The 18,112-nt window shown below is 35.4% G+C and overlaps 1 protein-coding gene across 3 annotated transcripts in view; it reads right to left on the bottom strand.

Annotated features, from left to right (window-relative positions):
• Nucleotides 1-18,112, bottom strand: part of LOC132560760 (cAMP-dependent protein kinase regulatory subunit) — a 106,108-nt gene that overhangs the window by 26,426 nt on the left and 61,570 nt on the right. For all 3 annotated transcript variants that reach the window (XR_009554670.1, XR_009554671.1, XM_060225437.1), the window contains exon 2: nt 15,326-15,478. Coding sequence is in view for 1 of the 3 variants with exons in the window: in XM_060225437.1 (XP_060081420.1) it covers nt 15,326-15,478 (153 nt within the window). In the remaining 2 variants the exon portion in view is untranslated. The remainder of the gene's footprint in view (nt 1-15,325; nt 15,479-18,112) is intronic.

The raw sequence follows: 18,112 nt of genomic DNA on the forward strand, positions 1-18,112 counted from the left end.
GACTATTCTGTAGTGAATCTACAGCACACTATTCTGTAGTGAATCTACAGTACACTATTCTGTAGTGAGTCTACAGTACACTATTCTGTAGTGAATCTACAGTACACTATTCTGTAGTGAGTCTACAGTAAACTATTCTGAAGTGAGTCTACAGTACACTATTCTGTAGTGAATCTACAGTACACTATTCTGTAGTGAGTCTACAGTACACTATTCTGTAGTGAGTCTGCAGTACACTATTCTGTAGTGAGTCTACAGTACACTATTCTGTAGTGAGTCTACAGTACACTATTCTGTAAGAAGTCTACAGTACACTATTCTGTAGTATGTCTACAGTACACTATTCTGTAAGAAGTCTACAGTACACTATTCTGTAGTGAGTCTACAGTACACTATTCTGAAGTGAGTCTATAGTACACTATTCTGTATTGAGTCTACAGTAAACTATTCTGAAGTGAGTCTATAGTACACTATTCTGTAGTGAGTCTACAGTACACTATTCAGTAGTGAATCTAAAGTAGACTATTCTGTAGTGAGTCTACAGCACACTATTCTGTAGTGAATCTACAGTACACTATTCTGTAGTGAGTCTACAGTACACTATTCTGTAGTGAATCTACAGTACACTATTCTGTAGTGAGTCTACAGTACACTATTCTGTAGTGAGTCTGCAGTACACTATTCTGTAGTGAGTCTACAGTACACTATTCTGAAGTGAGTCTATAGTACACTATTCTGTATTGAGTCTACAGTAAACTATTCTGAAGTGAGTCTATAGTACACTATTCTGTAGTGAGTCTACAGTACACTATTCAGTAGTGAATCTAAAGTAGACTATTCTGTAGTGAGTCTACAGCACACTATTCTGTAGTGAATATACAGTACACTATTCTGTAGTGAGTCTACAGTACACTATTCTGTAGTGAATCTACAGTACACTATTCTGTAGTGAGTCTACAGTACACTATTCTGTAGTGAGTCTGCAGTACACTATTCTGTAGTGAGTCTACAGTACACTATTCTGTAGTGAGTCTACAGTACACTATTCTGTAAGAAGTCTACAGTACACTATTCTGTAGTATGTCTACAGTACACTATTCTGTAAGAAGTCTACAGTACACTATTCTGTAGTGAGTCTACAGTACACTATTCTGTAGTGAGTCTATAGTACACTATTCTGTATTGAGTCTACAGTACACTATTCTGAAGTGAGTCTATAGTACACTATTCTGTAGTGAGTCTACAGTACACTATTCAGTAGTGAATCTAAAGTAGACTATTCTGTAGTGAGTCTACAGCACACTATTCTGTAGTGAATCTACAGTACACTATTCTGTAGTGAGTCTACAGTACACTATTCTGTAAGAAGTCTACAGTACACTATTCTGTAGTGAGTCTACAGTACACTATTCTGAAGTGAGTCTACAGTACACTATTCTGAAGTGAGTCTACAGTACACTATTCTGAAGTGAGTCTACAGTACACTATTCTGTAGTGAGTCTACAGTACACTATTCAGTAGTGAATCTAAAGTAGACTATTCTGTAGTGAGTCTACAGTACACTATTCTGTAGTGAGTCTATAGTACACTATCAAATACAGTAAAACGGTTTTAAGTCCATGTCAACCATAACAAATGGAATATTTTACTTATCCGATGGTTCAACTTTGTCATGTTTCTATGAACAGAGACAGTGTGCCTAGCAGATTGACCCAATTTTCTTTGGTTGTTTACCAGATATTAGTAATATAGCATGGGTGTGACAGTTATATATAAGTAATAAATATATTAAAAAAAATTTAAAAGTCTTCTACATTGATATAACAACAAAAGGACTGAGCTGTGTTACAAAAATGTGAAGGCTGCGGCAATATCAGTGACACATAATTTTACACGGACTGCACCGTAAGAACATATACGATAAAATAGAATAAAATAAAACTTGTTTGTAAATCCAGTAAATCAATTTTATCATAAACTAATGGGTCAATTACAAACCAGTATTTTTTTTAATTTGCTTGCATTGGCTTTTGGTTTCCCACAGCCATGAGCATAAAAAGTTAATAAAACACAGTAGATTTACAGTTTACAGACTACAGTGTATTGCATTTGAAGTTTGGCTGAAGTCTGTATAAGTTCAACTTTCACCTGTACAACTGTATAAACACAGGGATTCATTTTTGATAAAAAATTAAGATAGGACTCGTGAACAACGCTGACGAAGCCAAGACATTTATACCTGAGACAAGGTAACACATGAATGTTAGACACAAAAAAGGAAATTTTGGTCAAATTAAGAAGGGATGGACCACAAATATACTTGACACAAACACTCAACAGTGTTCTAATAAAAAAAAATTGGCTCATCCGATGTATTCGATTCAAACGTGTTCGACATGAAGGAGTTTACTGTAAGTTTACAGTAAACTATCTTGTATTCAGTTTACGGTAGGTAGATGTAATGAAGGATTCCACAGTAAACTCTCTGAGTAAACACAGAGTAAGTTAACCTACCTCAGGTAAATGTAGTGCAGGCTCCCACAGTAAACTCCTAAAGTGAGTAACACAGAGTAAGTTAACCTACCTCAGGTAAATGTAGTGCAGGCTCCAACAGTAAACTCCTAAAGTGAGTAACACAGAGTAAGTTAACCTACCTCAGGTAAATGTAGTCCCACAGTAAGTGCAGGCTCCCACAGTAAACTCTTAAAGTGAGTTACACAGAGTAAGTTAACCTACCTCAGGTAAATGTAGTCCCACAGTAAGTGCAGGCTCCAACAGTAAACTCCTAAAATGAGTAACACAGAGTAAGTTAACCTACCTCAGGTAAATGTAGTGCAGGCTCCCACAGTAAACTCCTAAAGTGAGTAACACAGAGTAAGTTAACCTACCTCAGATAAATGTAGTGCAGGATTCCACAGTAAACTCCTAAAGTGAGTAACACAGAGTAAGTTAACCTACCTCAGGTAAATGTAGTCCCACAGTAAGTGCAGGCTCCCACAGTAAACTCCTAAAGTGAGTAACACAAAGTAAGTTAACCTACCTCAGGTAAATGTAGTGCAGGCTCCCACATTAAACTCCTAAAGTGAGTAACACAGAGTAAGTTAACCTACCTCGGGTAAATGTAGTGCAGGATTCCACAGTAAACTCTTAAAGTGAGTAAGCAGAGTAAGTTAATCTACCTCAGGTAAATGTAGTCCCACAGTAAGTGCAGGCTCCCACAGTAAACTCTTAAAGTGAGTTACACAGAGTAAGTTAACCTACCTCAGGTAAATGTAGTCCCACAGTAAGTGCAGGCTCCAACAGTAAACTCCTAAAATGAGTAACACAGAGTAAGTTAACCTACCTCAGGTAAATGTAGTCCCACAGTAAGTGCAGGCTCCCACGGTAAACTCTTAAAGTGAGTTACATAGAGTAAGTTAACCTACCTCAGGTAAATGTAGTCCCACAGTAAGCGCAGGCTCCCACAGTAAACTCCTAAAGTGAGTAACACAGAGTAAGTTAACCTACCTCAGGTAAATGTAGTGCAGGCTCCCACAGTAAACTCCTAAAGTGAGTAACACAGAGTAAGTTAACCTACCTCGGGCATTATAGGCATTTCAACATCTCCGCCGGTTGCTAAATCCTTTCTAAACTCCTCAAGTTCCTTTCTCAACAGGATTTTTTTTTCTTCTATTTCTTGTTCGGAGGATTCCATCCTTATTAGCTGAAAACTTCTTTAAGAAGGAGTAACCTGGACCTATCTCTAGACAGAAGTTGTTATACCAGAACAGTTACTCTTTCATTTGTGGTTCTTTATTACTCAAAATTGTTTGAAAGAAACTGCTGAAATCTGGGGTAAAATAACTAGAAATTGCTATATAGCTCCTCCCATGATTTGAGATGTAAGCTTTTATGTTATTGACACTGAACACTTATTGATCTGGGGTTTGTTTGACATGGTGGGCTGGCTGCAAGTCGGTGCCACGGCCAAACACTCCAGCGCCGAGCCAATTGTAGCGGTGCGTTTAAGTCAATCACACAAACTAATCAAATTTCTCCACAGGAAATGGCAAGAACAAGAAGGTAAAAGGCCAATCCAACATTTCCAATGACAACCCTCATATACAATCAAACAGGTCCAACAGCTGATTGGTCAGCACAAGGCCCCTGTGATATGTGATGGCAATGATACAGGACAGAGGCAATCTGAGTTGGTCAGTGACCAGTATGAAATTGTCCTGAGATAGAATGAAGTGTCCATCAGCCAAAAGAAATCAAACGTGGCCATAAGGGGAAAAATCTCTTGATAGAACTAGGCTAAACAGGTCAAGTTCTTGTATTGTCCTTGTTGGAAGCTAAAACTGATTTCTCTTGAAATGCCGATTTAATCAATTTTGTACTGTATGCTGAGAGAATATGTGTTGATTCAATAAACATAATCCAGTTTCGAACAATTGTTTCTTAAACTGAGCTAGTTATCCTCATTATCAAACAAGCATGTGACACTAATTTGATTGGACAAAATCTGTACTTCTGAAATTTACTGTCACCTTAAACTGAGCTAGTTATCCTCATTATCAAACACACATGTGACACTAAATTTAATTGGACAAAATCTGTACTTCTGAAATTTACTGTCACCTTAAACTGAGCTAGTTATCCTCATTATCAAACACACATGTGACACTAAATTTAATTGGACAAAATCTGTACTTCTGAAATTTACTGTCACCTTAAACTGAGCTAGTTATCCTCATTATCAAACACACATGTGACACTAAATTTAATTGGACAAAATCTGTACTTCTGAAATTTACTGTCACCTTAAACTGAGCTAGTTATCCTCATTATCAAACACACATGTGACACTAAATTTAATTGGACAAAATCTGTACTTCTGAAATTTACTTTCACCTTTAAACTGAGCTAGTTATCCTCATTATCAAACACACATGTGACACTAAATTTAATTGGACAAAATCTGTACTTCTGAAATTTACTGTCACCTTAAACTGAGCTAGTTATCCTCATTATCAAACACACATGTGACACTAAATTTAATTGGACAAAATCTGTACTTCTGAACTTTACTGTCACCTTTAAACTGAGCTAGTTATCCTCATTATCAAACACACATGTAACACTAAATTTAATTGGACAAAATCTGTACTTCTGAACTTTACTGTCACCTTTAAACTGAGCTAGTTATCCTCATTATCAAACACACATGTGACACTAAATTTAATTGGACAAAATCTGTACTTCTGAACTTTACTGTCACCTTTAAACTGAGCTAGTTATCCTCATTATCAAACACACATGTGACACTAAATTTAATTGGACAAAATCTGTACTTCTGAAATTTACTGTCACCTTAAACTGAGCTAGTTATCCTCATTACCAAACACACATGTAACACTAAATTTAATTGGACAAAATCTGTACTTCTGAAATTTACTGTCACCTTAAAAGCTAGTTATCAAACACACATGTCCTTTTAAAAATCTGTACTTGAAATTTATGTCACCTTAAACTGAGCTAGTTATCCTCACATTATCAAACACACATGTGACACTAAATTTAATTGGACAAAATCTGTACTTCTGACTGTATTTACTGTCACCTTAAACACACATGTCAAACACACATTGAACTAAATTTAATTGGACAAAATCTGTACTTCTGAAATTTACTGAAAACTTAATTTTCCATCCTCATTATCAAACACACATGTGACACTAAATTTAATTCACAAAATCTGTACTTTGAAAATTACTGTCACCTTAAACTGAGCTAGTTATCCTCATTATCAAACACACATGTGACACTAAATTTAATTGGACAAAATCTGTACTTCTGAACTTTACTGTCACCTTTAAACTGAGCTAGTTATCCTCATTATCAAACACACATGTAACACTAAATTTAATTGGACAAAATCTGTACTCCTGAACCTTACTGTCACCTTAAATTGTATAAACCAACACAGCCTTCCTCAGACAAGTCATCCTCCTTTTAAAGAGTATCCTTCACCCAGAGGTATGTCATATCTATTAAAACTCTGCCCTATGTTGCACAGTGGTACATGTAGCAACACCAGCTATGAGGTATGAAGATTTCTGAGGTCAAACATTTTTATAGAAGATAACTATCAACAGCCAAATTTGAAATTTTGAAAACATTTTCCATCAAATCAGTGAAATTTGTGCAAAATATATAAATCACAGAAACAATTTAAAATTCCAAATCAAGAGATAGCCACTGGCATTTGGTATTGGATGCTGAAACCACAAGGACATTAAAACTTAACAGATTAAAAAGACCTTGTTTTGTCATAACATGGTGCATGATGACAAAAAAGTACAAGTAATGTGATTTTGTTGTTCCTTGTGTTACAGTAGCACTGCACACTACCTATGATGCATGTAAAGGCACTTGTAAAAATTTTGACACCAAAGTCGTTTTTTAATTTCTGAAGTGACAAATATGATTCAACAAATTGAATTGCTCACTTCTACCAGAGACCTAGCCCAAATAACACGGTTTTCCATATGATAGTACAAAAATTGTGTTCAGTGAGGAAACCAAAATTACAGAGCATGCCACTTTACCACAGAAATCAGATGTTCACACACCTCCAATTCCTGTGTACTGCTGCTACGAAAATATTATCACACAACAGAACCCAGTGTCAAGGGAACATGGACACTGCATGAATGTTAAACAGACAGACAAGCTATAAAAAAATATTAGTTTTGTATCCAAAATCAATCAGAAGTGTCTACGAAAATGCAATTTCATTTCAGCAAAGGTCACTCTTAACAAAATCAATTTCTAATGCTGTTACCTGTGTTTTGATAAGCTAATAAGACGGCTCCATCCAGATAATTTCCTAGTCTGAATAGTGATTCAGTTCTTGCATCATTAGCGCAATATCGTACAGATCGTATCATGTACAATAAGATTTTTCACACTGAATGTGTTGTTCATGTAACAGCAGGGGTACATGACATCTTACATCATAAGTGAATATATAATGAATTTAATTTATACTTTTCAATACTTAATGAAATTTTTTAATTGAATGCACCTTCAGATGCATGCTATCCCTAACACACTGTACTCATAACAAGTAAACATGGAATGTATTATAATCACTATCCCTAACACACTGTACTCATGACAAGTAAACATGGAGTGTGTTATAATCACTATCCCTAACACACTGTACTCATGACAAGTAAACATGGAGTGTATTATAATCACTATCCCCGACATCTGTACTCATGACAAGTAAACATGGAGTGTGTTATAATCACTATCCCCGACATCTGTACTCATGACAAGTAAACATGGAGTGTGTTATAATCACTATCCCCGACATCTGTACTCATGACAAGTAAACATGGAGTGTGTTATAATCACTATCCCCGACACACTGTACTCATGACAAGTAAACATGGAGTGTGTTATAATCACTATCCCTAACACACTGTACTCATGACAAGTAAACATGGAGTGTGTTATAATCACTATCCCCGACACACTGTACTCATGACAAGTAAACATGGAGTGTGTTATAATCACTATCCCTAACACACTGTACTCATGACAAGTAAACATGGAGTGTGTTATAATCACTATCCCCGACACACTGTACTCATGACCAGTAAACATGGAGTGTGTTATAATCACTATCCCTAACACACTGTACTCATGACCAGTAAACATGGAGTGTGTTATAATCACTATCCCTAACACACTGTACTCATGACCAGTAAACATGGAGTGTATTATAATCACTATCCCCGACACACTGTACTCATGACCAGTAAACATGGAGTGTGTTATAATCACTATCCCCGACACACTGTACTCATGACAAGTAAACATGGAGTGTGTTATAGACACACTAAAGTCACTATCCCTAACACACTCATGACAAGTAAACATGGAGTGTGTACTCATGACCAGTAAACATGGAGTGTGTTATAATCACTATCCCCGACACACTGTACTCATGACAAGTAAACATGGAGTGTGTTATAATCACTATCCCCGACATCTGTACTCATGACAAGTAAACATGGAGTGTGTTATAATCACTATCCCTAACACACTGTACTCATGACAAGTAAACATGGAGTGTGTTATAATCACTATCCCCGACATCTGTACTCATGACAAGTAAACATGGAGTGTATTATAATCACTACCCACCGACATCTGTACTCATGACAAGTAATGTGAGTGATATAAGCTCTTGAGTAATACAAGAAGTCATAAGAAATTGAGAAATTTGATAATAACATAAAAAAGATAATTAAACGTCTTCAATAAGAAAATGCAGAATAAGGGCACTAACCTAATATATAGAGAAAGCTTTGTAGAGTTGAGTGGTACTGTTTCAACGTCGTAGCCTAGAAAGGAAAGTTAACACTAATTTTGTGTTTTCAGGCCATGTTTCCATGGTAACACAAAAAAAAAAGGTTTTAAAGATGAAATACCGTCAATAGCAAAAGGTATGACTAGGGCACTAAACTAATATATATAGAAAGTTTTGTTAAGCTTAGCTGAACAGTTTTGAAGTTGTAGCCTAAAAACGAAAGCAAACACAAATTTTGTGTTTTTTAGCTATGTTTCCACAAAAAATAAAGAAAAATGTAATGTCATCAATAGCAAAAGGCACTAACTTAATACATACAGCAAGTTTGGACAGATGAAGGGAGGAACGGACAGATGAACAGATGGAGCCCAAATTAACATCTCTGGATGCGTTTTGCAGGGAATAATTACTCACACTATTTGGATAAAATGTAAAATGATAGAATGTGTACCAAGCTGTTGATCTTGACAGAAGGGAAATTGTCATCGATTTCTCTTAGTGTTATAGTGTTGAATTCAGAGAGAGAATTTCACCACCTTGAAGGAACAGTGTTACATTTAGAGAGAATTTCACCATCTTGAAGGAACAGTGTTATATTTAGAGAGAATTTCACCACCTTGAAGGAACAGTGTTATATTTAGAGAGAATTTCACCACTTTGAAGGAACAGTGTTATATTCAGACAAAATTTCACCACCTTGAAGGAACAGTGTTATATTCAGAGAGAATTTCACCACCTTGAAGGAACAGTGTTATATTTAGAGAGAATTTCACCACCTTGAAGGAACAGTGTTATATTTAGAGAGAATTTCACCACCTTGAAGGAACAGTGTTATATTTAGAGAGATTTTCACCACCTTGAAGGAACAGTGTTATATTCAGAGAACCACTGCAACACACAAAGAACCATTACAACACATATAACAACACACAAAGAACCACTACAACACATGAAGAACCACTACAACACATAAAGAACCACTACAACACATATAACAACACACAAAGAACCACTAAAACACATATAACAACACACAAAGAACCACTACAACACATGAAGAACCACTACAACACATAAAGAACCACTACAACACATATAACAACACACAAAGAACCACTACAACACATAAAGAACCACAACAACACATAAAGAACCACTACAACACGTGTAGAACCACTACAACACATATAGAACCACTACAACACATAAAGAACCACTACAACACGTATAGAACCACTACAACACTTATAGAACCACTACAACACGTATAGAACCACTACAACACATAAAGAACCACTACAACACATAAAGAACCACTACAACACATAAAGAACCACTACAACACATAAAGAACCACTACAACACATATAACAACACACAAAGAACCACTACAACACATAAAGAACCACTACAACACATATAACAACACACAAAGAACCACTACAACACATATAACAACACACAAAGAACCACTACAACACATATAACAACACACAAAGAACCACTACAACACACAAAGAACCACTACAACACATAAAGAACCACTACAACACATAAAGAACCACTACAACACATATAGAACCACTACAACACATATAGAACCACTACAACACATATAACAACACACAAAGAACCACTACAACACATATAACAACACACAAAGAACCACTACAACACATATAACAACACACAAAGAACCACTACAACACATATAGAACCACTACAACACATAAAGAACCACTACAACACATATAGAACCACTACAACACATGAAGAACCACTACAACACATAAAGAACCACTACAACACATATAACAACACACAAAGAACCACTACAACACATATAACAACACACAAAGAACCACCACAACACACAAAGAACCACTACAACACATATAGAACCACTACAACACATATAACAACACACAAAGAACCACTACAACACATATAGAACCACTACAACACATATAGAACCACTACAACACATAAAGAACCACTACAACACATATAGAACCACTACAACACATATAACAACACACAAAGAACCACTACAACACATATAACAACACACAAAGAACCACTACAACACATGAAGAACCACTACAACACATAAAGAACCACTACAACACATATAACAACACACAAAGAACCACTACAACACATAAAGAACCACTACAACACATATAGAACCACTACAACACATAAAGAACCACTACAACACATAAAGAACCACTACAACACATAAAGAACCACTACAACACGTATAGAACCACTACGACACATATAGATCCACTACAATACATATAGAACCACTACAACACATAAAGAACCACTACAACACATAAAGAACCACTACAACACATATAGAACCACTACAACACATATAGAACCACTACAACACGTATAGAGCCACTACAACACATAAAGAACCACTACAACACATAAAGAACCATTACAACACATGAAGAACCACTACAACACATATAGAACCACTACAACACGTATAGAACCACTACAACACATATAGAACCACTACAATACATATAGAACCACTACAACACATATAGAACCACTACAACACATATAACAACACGTATAGAACCACTACAACACATAAAGAACCACTACAACACATAAAGAACCATTACAACACACAAAGAACCACTACAACACATAAAGAACCACTACAACACATAAAAGAACCACTACAACACATAAAGAACCATTACAACACACAAAGAACCACTACAACACATAAAGAACCACTACAACACATAAAGAACCACTACAATATATATTGAACCACTACAACACATGAAGAACCACTACAACACATGAAGAACCACTACAACACATAAAGAACCACTACAACACATATAACAACACACAAAGAACCACTACAACACATATAACAACACACAAAGAACCACTACAACACATAAAGAACCACTACAACACATATAACAACACACAAAGAACCACTACAACACATATAACAACACACAAAGAACCACTACAACACATATAACAACACACAAAGAACCACTACAACACACAAAGAACCACTACAACACATAAAGAACCACTACAACACATACAGAACCACTACAACACATATAGAACCACTACAACACATATAACAACACACAAAGAACCACTACAACACATATAACAACACACAAAGAACCACTACAACACATATAACAACACACAAAGAACCACTACAACACATATAGAACCACTACAACACATAAAGAACCACTACAACACATATAGAACCACTACAACACATGAAGAACCACTACAACACATATAGAACCACTACAACACATATAACAACACACAAAGAACCACTACAACACATATAACAACACACAAAGAACCACCACAACACACAAAGAACCACTACAACACATAAAGAACCACTACAACACATATAACAACACACAAAGAACCACTACAACACATATAGAACCACTACAACACATATAACAACACACAAAGAACCACTACAACACATATAACAACACACAAAGAACCACTACAACACATGAAGAACCACTACAACACATAAAGAACCACTACAACACATATAACAACACACAAAGAACCACTACAACACATAAAGAACCACTACAACACATATAGAACCACTACAACACATAAAGAACCACTACAACACATAAAGAACCACTACAACACATAAAGAACCACTACAACACGTATAGAACCACTACAACACATATAGATCCACTACAATACATATTGAACCACTACAACACATACAGAACCACTACAACACATATAGAACCACTACAACACATATAACAACACGTATAGAACCACTACAACACATAAAGAACCACTACAACACATAAAGAACCATTACAACACATGAAGAACCACTACAACACATATAGAACCACTACAACACGTATAGAACCACTACAACACATATAGAACCACTACAACACATATAACAACACATATAGAACCACTACAACACATATAGAACCACTACAACACATATAACAACACGTATAGAACCACTACAACACATAAAGAACCACTACAACACGTAAAGAACCACTACAACACATAAAGAACCACAACAACACATAAAGAACCACAACAACACATAAAGAACCACAACAACACGTAAAGAACCACTACAACACATGAAGAACCACTACAACATGTGAAAAACCAATGACATGGAAATGAGATCAGCAGGAAGCCAAAGTCTGTTGCTCCTGTTGAGCCTACAGGAAAACTAGAAATATGTAAGGCGTAAATCCGTCAATGCTAAGGCCTTGACCTTGGACCCCTGAAATACAATAATGTCCGAAATATATTCATAACTGATCTTTGCTTGATGTTTTACCAAAATCCACGAAAGAATGAAGTCACTAAGTGTTTAAATTGAACTAGTTAATATTTTCTATTTATAAAGCACCACTGACCATGGCCTTGACCTTGGGCCCCTGAAACATGGCAATGTTCAATGTAAACTCATAAATGACCATTGTATAAAGTTTGACCAAAATCCATGCCAGAAGTTCTAGGTTATAACACTGAATCGAGAAGGGACATGATTAGATGATCACGGACAATGCTATTTGTTTTATTAGTGTATGGCATTTGAAGGTTGCTGTTAAGAATTTTGAGTTCTTTTCACTACTAAATATACCCAACCTGCCCTCCTTGAAAAACACTTAGATTAAATTTCGAGCTAAAATATCTTGTGTTCATGAATTTTTCAGTACTTGTTAATCAAGCTTAGGAAATTCTATGTAACTGGATCCATTTCTTGTACTGTGTAACCCAAAGTAAATAATACAATGGTACTGGTGACCTTTGAACTAAGGAAGTGAATGTGGCAAAGTACAAACTGATAACAGCATTTGTACATGCAAAGTTCTGAATCTCTAATGCTATCTGCAGATATGTGGTATTTCTGTCCCAATTAAACAGCCATCAATAATTCAATTAGCACTGAAACTATTAAGAATCAACAAAATTTCGGGATCATTAATGTTACTGGCCTGTTAATGAAAGGAATAAGATATTTCCAAAGGTTGTTGCTTTATATCATATTATAGCTTCCTTGGTTCAAAATCCAGGAACCATACCTGCTGGCTCAAAACTTCATTCTCTTCATTCTGATTCTGTATACTTGGCAGGCTATCCTGACAGATTACAAAGCCAGTATTCTCTGCTTACATAACACAAGCTGGCTCAGTGAATTCTTATTCTATAATTTCTTACAAAATCAATACAATTAACAATACCTTAGTGACATAAACAAGTATCAATCAAATTCTATATATTTTATATCAGGTAATTTACAAGACATATGCTTGTGACGTATGACGCTTAATAGACTTTTGTACAGCATTACCAGTTCAAATTTTCTCAGTGGTTGTATGAAAAGAACATCTATTACATAGAAATTCCGCAATCGTCTTCAAAAAATGATTTTTGCATTAATTTTTTCTTATTTTTTTTTTCATCATAATACTGACCTAACACTTTGCTCTAAATCATTAACTACTCTCTTTACAATTCTTTGAGCAACTATCAACAGGTTTTGTTTTCAAGAAACTTTTGAGCCCTTGGCTTATGATGATCATGCCATTGGCCTAACAGGTTGACCACCATTACCTTTCCATCAACAAGGTAACCTCTCACATACTAACATCTACCTGGCCGAGGTATCAACATGATAGTGGTCATTGATACTAGTAAATGGCTGTCTGACCAAAGTACCACATTCTGGAATGACTTTGGTGAATTTTCCTGACCTGGGTCCTGGATAGACATGGCAATAATCTACATGGATCCCCTCTGAATTCAGTCAAATCTCGCTGAGATCAGTTTAGACAGATACAAGTTATCAGAAAGATTGACTAGAAAGCAGCTCTGAAAGTTAGAGAGACTTAATTGTATAGCACTGGAACTGTATAATATTCAGTTACTGGAAAGTGTTATTTCCTGTATTGTTGATTGTAAACAAAAAGTTCTCCAACATCTACACAATAAGTAAAATAACAGATCCCAGAGGAATCTTGAGTGGTCACCACTGGAAGTCACCTAGACACACGTCAGAAGGGTCATTTGCTACCCAGTCTTGTCAAATCAATACTACATCATAATATTATGGTATGGTTGCATTAATTCAAATGGATATTTTGTTTATAACCACTGACCTTTCACCTGATAATATACATAAACACCTGGCTTCAACTCTTACAATATAATCTGGATGTTATTGATTTTGATCAATATAGCCTTTCTCTGTATCACTTTGACCTTTAATTGATGAATGACTTAGAATAAATCCAAATGGGATTGCTTCACAATAATTTGACAGTTGACTAATGTTGATCAAAACAATGATCATGTATGTGCAAAAGCATTATTCTGAATATGATTTTTTGTAACAACATTCCTAGTTCTACAACGGAGGTATGGCATTAAGGAAATCTCAAAATTCCAAGTTCTAGGGTAAAAGTTCTAAAGAAACAAGAGATCCTACAGGGACCTTGGAACTCATCATTGTTAATTCTTCATAAGTAAGGTCATTCCCCTTCTTTTATATTCTACCTTCTGTTTTTGCTCTTAATTATATGGATTTGGAAATTACCTTTATAGAAAATGCAAAAAATAATCTTTTACAGCCCCAAAATCAATCAGTCACAACAACAGACCAAGGACAACATATACCTGAAATCTGAGAAAAATCTTTCTAGTATTTCAATAAATAGCTATAACAAACTTCATAACAAAAATACAAGATGGCTACCTGTCAGCCATTTTGTATTTTTCAATGGTCCCAAAATTAAAGGAGCACAACTAGAGACCAAGAAGAATCTACACATGAAATTTGAAAATGATCCATTCAGTACTTCTCATGAAATGTAATGAAGTGAAATCATTTTTCAACAAAACAACACTTACCTTTTTGACGTATTGAGCAGCATCTTCCTCCTTGTAAACTTCAGCACTGAAGGCCCCTCTCCTTGTTCGTTTTGTCATCATGAGATTTGGTGATATCTCCTCGTCTCTCTCATCACTTGGTGGTGTGGCCGACTTACTCTTAGTCTTCTGTTCCTGGAACATACCAAACAGAAGCCACATAAGTCTTTGGTACTCTTCCAGACAATTACTGCATTTCCCTTTCAATTCAGTTTTCTCAGGATATCAAAATATATTGTCTTCCTTAACGTCATTTCATTTAAACAATACAAGTACATGATGAAAAACCTAGCTCATGTACCCATCAGCTGCAAGGAAAGGCATGTACTCCTATGTAACAATATCACTTGGAAAAGTAAATTCAACCCCACAATCGTTGAAGTGATATTTCCCCCAAGAGAGAAGAGAATATGAGAAGTGCAAGACGTCTACTATAAATCTCAGCTACTGATGGCTTCTCAAAGTCACCTGGTGTATCAAACCATTACTTCAGTACTGATAAATCTACATTAACCTTCCTATCTGGGGAGTCTTAAGTGTAGATGTATTATGTCACTGGAGCATCAAGAGTAATATGACAGAATAAATTCTAGACCCGTAACTATCTTGTTTTGTCTTTATGTCTCATTACAAGTTACAGACAATGTGATAAGGGCACTCTACGGTGTAATGTTTCTCATTTACAAAATGTCACAAGGACACTTACAAAATGTCACAAGGACACTTACAAAATGTCACAAGAAATTACAAAATGTCACAAGGACACTTACAAAATGTCACCAGGACACTTACAAAACATCACAAGGAATTACAAAATGTCACAAGGACACTTACAAAATGTCACAAGGAATTACAAAATGTCACCAGGACACTTACAAAATGTCACCAGGACATTTACAAAAGGTCACAAGAAATTACAAAATGTCACAAGGACACTTACAAAATGTCACCAGGACACTTACAAAATGTCACAAGGAATTACAAAATTTTGTAAGGACACATACAAAATGTCATAAGGACACTTACAAAATGTCACAAGGACACTTACAAAATGTCACAGGGAATTACAAAATGTTGTAAGGACACTTACAAAATGTCACCAGGACACTTACAAAATGTCACAGGGAATTACAAAATTTTGTAAGGACACATACAAAATGTCATAAGGACACTTACAAAAGGTCACCAGGACACTTACAAAAGGTCACAAGGAATTACAAAATGTCACAAGGACACTTACAAAATGTCACAAGGAATTACAAAATGTCACCAGGACACTTACAAAATGTCACAAGGACAATTACAAAATGTCGCAAGGAATTACAAAATGTCACAAGGACACTTACAAAATGTCGCAAGGACACATACAAAATGTCATAAGGACATAGAATTTCATAAGAAAACTTATAGAATATTGTAAGGACACTTACAGAAAGTCACAATGACACTTAAAAATTAATAGCATTGTAAAAATATAGTAATGAACAAACCATATAAGAAAGACTGATAATACAGATCCTCAATCTAGATAATTATGATACAATAGTATATCAATGATTCTGGTCACACAGTTGTCTTTTATTGTGTGTCTGTACTATTGAAACAAATTTGTTTTTGCAGAACAGTTTTCCCAAATTAACATTCTCCATCAGGGGTGGAAAGTAATGATCCAATTTAAAAGCAAAGCAAGTGGTTTGTTGAGCTAGTAAATTATAGTGACATCCATCATGATGTCAATCCATACACCTCATTACATCTAGTCAACATCATTAAATCACAACTACTTGCTTCTTTTCCATCTAATGGATGCACATGTCAGATACATATGATCATAGACAAATGGTGATGCAAGATACGATAGGTCATTCACTTAACTTGATATAGTAATCTATAAAATGCTGCTTAGGAACAATTTGATAAAAAGGTCCACTTCAATAACAACTTGTGATATAAAGGAATCAATGCTGACTGTACTTGGTGTGCCTGTTCCAAATGGAGATGAGGGGGGCCTATAAAATTTCAGAAACCTAGACCTAGGTATGACTTAACATATTGGCCAGTTTGATTTTCATCTTGTACATAGCTAACTTCCAAGTGTTGATTTACAGGTCACTGGTCTGATAAGTACTGAAAGTACTGTAAGTCAATGATTTGCATAAAGATTTATGTACCATGTGTGGTATATAAACATAAAATCAATGAATACACATCAAACAGTCTACTTTTACCAGGCTTAGAACCAATAAATATTGACAAGACTCAGTTAAAACCACTGTGGTATTGGAGTTGCTGTTACAAATTTTACATTTATTTGTACATAGATTTATCATAGCCAGACATAACTTTTGCTGTGTAATGTACAATGATAAAGTGACTTTCAATTTTGCCCTCATCATTTGCAATTAATCAAGAAATCATGTGTCAAGATGTTACGCTAAGTACAATCATGAACACTGTTGTACATAGAGTGCATACAAAACCTTACATGTTTATATCCTGAACCTACAAGTGAAAAGCAGCATAGTTAAACTGAAGTACTTATCAATTTGCTACCTTTATCCAGGCCTCTAAGTTAGATTACTCTCGTATACAGTAAAAAAAAAAAACTGCAAAAGCGAGCATGAAGTGGGCATGTATTGGCATGTGGCAAATAAAATAATCTGGATTTTTTTCCCAGAATTTAGTTTTTATCTCTTCAGTACAGTTTCACAATGCAGCATGAATGCTAAGATTATTCAGCCAGCAGTGAGGCATTTTAGTGATCTAACC

The sequence above is a fragment of the Ylistrum balloti genome, unplaced genomic scaffold (assembly GCF_031769215.1).
Source record: "Ylistrum balloti isolate Yb309-2 unplaced genomic scaffold, AGI_CSIRO_Ybal_v1 Utg371108, whole genome shotgun sequence".
NCBI classification, from domain to species: domain Eukaryota; kingdom Metazoa; phylum Mollusca; class Bivalvia; order Pectinida; family Pectinidae; genus Ylistrum; species Ylistrum balloti.